This window comes from Setaria italica, unplaced genomic scaffold, assembly GCF_000263155.2.
Source record: "Setaria italica strain Yugu1 unplaced genomic scaffold, Setaria_italica_v2.0 scaffold_14, whole genome shotgun sequence".
In the NCBI taxonomy this organism is placed as follows: Eukaryota; Viridiplantae; Streptophyta; class Magnoliopsida; order Poales; family Poaceae; genus Setaria; species Setaria italica.
This window is the reverse complement of record NW_014576738.1, coordinates 79846-83039: the sequence shown is the minus strand read 5'-3', so window position 1 is coordinate 83039 and position 3194 is coordinate 79846. Positions and strand designations below refer to the sequence as shown.

The following is a 3194-nucleotide window of genomic DNA, read 5'->3' as shown; positions in this document are numbered from 1 at the left end:
GTTAGTAAGGAATCAAATGCTGGAGAATTCTTTTCTAATAGATACTCGAATGAAAAAATTCGATACCACAGTCCTGCTACTCCCCTCATTGGATCCTTATCAAAAGCTCAATTTTGTACTGGATCAGGGCATCCTATTAGTAAACCCGTTTGGACCGATTTATCAGATTGGGATATTCTTGATCGTTTTGGTCAGATATGTAGAAATCTTTTTCATTATCATAGTGGATCTTCGAAAAAACAGACTTTGTATCGACTAAAATATATACTTCGACTTTCATGTGCTAGAACTTTAGCTCGTAAACATAAAAGTACGGTACGAACTTTTATGAAACGATTGGGTTCGGTATTTTTAGAAGAATTTTTTACGGAAGAAGAGCAAGTTTTTTCTTTGATGTTCGCCAAAACAACTCACTTTTCTTTCAATGGATCACACAGTGAGCGTATTTGGTATTTGGATATTATCCGTATCAATGACCTGGTGAATCCTCTTACTCTTAATTAATCATTAGACAAAACTAATAAACTAGAAAAGATCGATATCAAGATAAAACTTGCACATTTTCCATTCTGAAATGTTCCATAGTAGGTGAATTAATTTACTAATTAACTAAGAAAATTAGTGGCCTTCCTCTTCGGAATAGAAATTGGCTATTTCTACATAGGGAAAGTCGTGTGCAATGAAAAATGCAAGCACGATTTGGGGAGGGGTTTTTTTTTATTGTAACAAGGAAGAATTATCTACTCCATCCGACTAGTTCCGGGTTCGAGTCCCGGGCAACCCATATGCAAAATAGAAAAGAGCAATCTGAGTTTTGAATTTTTACTCACTTCATTTCCCAAATTTTTGGATTTGGGAAATGAAGTTATATGGAAATCCAATCGTTGGGGCTGGCTTGGTTGACATTGGTATATAGACTATGTTATACTGTTAAATAACAAGCCTTCTATTATCTATATTCTTTCTAGTTAATACGTGTGCTTGGGAGTCCTTGCAATTTGAATAAACCAAGATCTTACCATGACTGCAATTTTAGAGAGACGCGAAAGTACAAGCCTGTGGGGTCGCTTCTGCAACTGGATAACTAGCACCGAAAACCGTCTTTACATCGGATGGTTCGGTGTTTTGATGATCCCTACCTTATTGACCGCAACTTCCGTATTTATTATCGCCTTCATCGCTGCTCCTCCAGTAGATATTGATGGTATTCGTGAGCCTGTTTCTGGTTCTTTACTTTATGGAAACAATATTATTTCTGGTGCTATTATTCCTACTTCTGCGGCGATCGGATTGCATTTTTACCCAATTTGGGAAGCTGCATCTGTTGATGAATGGTTATACAATGGCGGTCCTTATGAGCTAATTGTTCTACACTTCTTACTTGGTGTAGCTTGTTATATGGGTCGTGAGTGGGAACTTAGTTTCCGTCTGGGTATGCGCCCTTGGATTGCTGTTGCATATTCAGCTCCTGTTGCAGCTGCTACTGCTGTTTTCTTGATTTATCCTATTGGTCAAGGAAGTTTCTCTGATGGTATGCCTTTAGGAATATCTGGTACTTTCAACTTTATGATTGTATTCCAGGCGGAGCACAACATCCTTATGCATCCATTTCACATGTTAGGTGTAGCTGGTGTATTCGGCGGTTCCCTATTCAGTGCTATGCATGGTTCCTTGGTAACCTCTAGTTTGATCAGGGAAACCACTGAAAATGAGTCTGCTAATGAGGGTTACAAATTTGGTCAAGAAGAAGAGACTTATAACATTGTGGCTGCTCACGGTTATTTTGGTCGATTAATCTTCCAATATGCTAGTTTCAACAACTCTCGTTCTTTACACTTCTTCTTGGCTGCTTGGCCTGTAGTAGGGATCTGGTTCACTGCTTTAGGTATTAGTACTATGGCATTCAACCTAAATGGATTCAATTTCAACCAATCTGTAGTTGATAGTCAAGGTCGCGTTATTAATACTTGGGCTGATATCATCAACCGTGCTAATCTTGGTATGGAAGTAATGCACGAACGTAATGCTCACAACTTCCCTCTAGACCTAGCTGCTCTTGAAGTTCCATCTCTTAATGGATAAGGTTTTTCTACTAACATATAGGAATTTTTGAAAGAAGGAAAGCCAGAAATACCCAATATCTTGTTCCAACAGGATATTGGGTATTTCTTTGTTTATTCTGAATCTTTCTATTCTGAATTCAGTTAACGACGAGATTTAGTATCTTTTCTTGCACTTTCATAACTCGTGAAATGCCGAGTAGGCACGAATTCCCCCAATTTGCGACCTACCATAGGATTTGTTATGTAAATAGGTATATGTTCCTTTCCATTATGAATCGCGATTGTATGGCCAACCATTGCGGGTAGAATGCTAGATGCCCGGGACCACGTTACTATAATTTCTTTCTCCTCCTTCATATTAACCTTTTCGATTTTTGCCAATAAATGACGAGCTACAAAAGGATTCGTTTTTTTTCGTGTCACAGCTGATTACTCCTTTTTTTCATTTTAAAGAGTGGCATCCTATGTCCACTATCTCGATCGAGGTATGGAGGTCAGAATAAATAGAATAATGATGAATGGAAAAAAGAGAAAATCCTTTAGCTGGATAAGGGGCGGATGTAGCCAAGTGGATCAAGGCAGTGGATTGTGAATCCACCATGCGCGGGTTCAATTCCCGTCGTTCGCCCATCGCATTATTGCAAATTCCAAAAATGCAATTTTCCATATTCCTAGTTACGTATTTACTTACGGCGACGAAGAATAAAACTATCACTATATTTTTTCCTTTTCCTAGTTCTTCTTCCAAGCGCAGGATAACCCCAAGGGGTTGTGGGTTTTTTTCTACCAATGGGGGCTTTCCCTTCACCGCCCCCATGGGGGTGGTCCACAGGGTTCATAACTACCCCTCTTACTACGGGCGTTTACCTAGCCAACACTTAGATCCGGCTCTACCCAAACTTTTTTGGTTCACCCCAACATTACCCACTTGTCCGACTGTTGCTAAGCAGTTTTGGGATACCAAACGGACCTCCCCAGATGGTAATCTTAAAGTGGCCAATTTACCCTCTTTTGCATCAGTTTCGCTACAGCACCTGCTGCTCTAGCTAATTGCCCACCCCTTCCACGTGTGATTTCTATGTTATGTATGGCCGTGCCTAAGGGCATATCGGTTGAAGTAGATTCTTCTTT

The 3194-nt window shown here is 39.7% G+C and overlaps 1 protein-coding gene across 1 annotated transcript; it reads left to right on the top strand.

Moving 5' to 3' along the window:
* Nucleotides 1-923: 923 nt before the first annotated feature.
* Nucleotides 924-2177, top strand: LOC101785134 (photosystem II protein D1). The gene has a single exon (XM_004987267.4). It carries the CDS (start codon nucleotides 1021-1023, stop codon nucleotides 2080-2082), a length of 1062 nt encoding a protein of 353 aa, XP_004987324.1. The 5' UTR covers nucleotides 924-1020; the 3' UTR covers nucleotides 2083-2177.
* Nucleotides 2178-3194: the final 1017 nt, after the last annotated feature.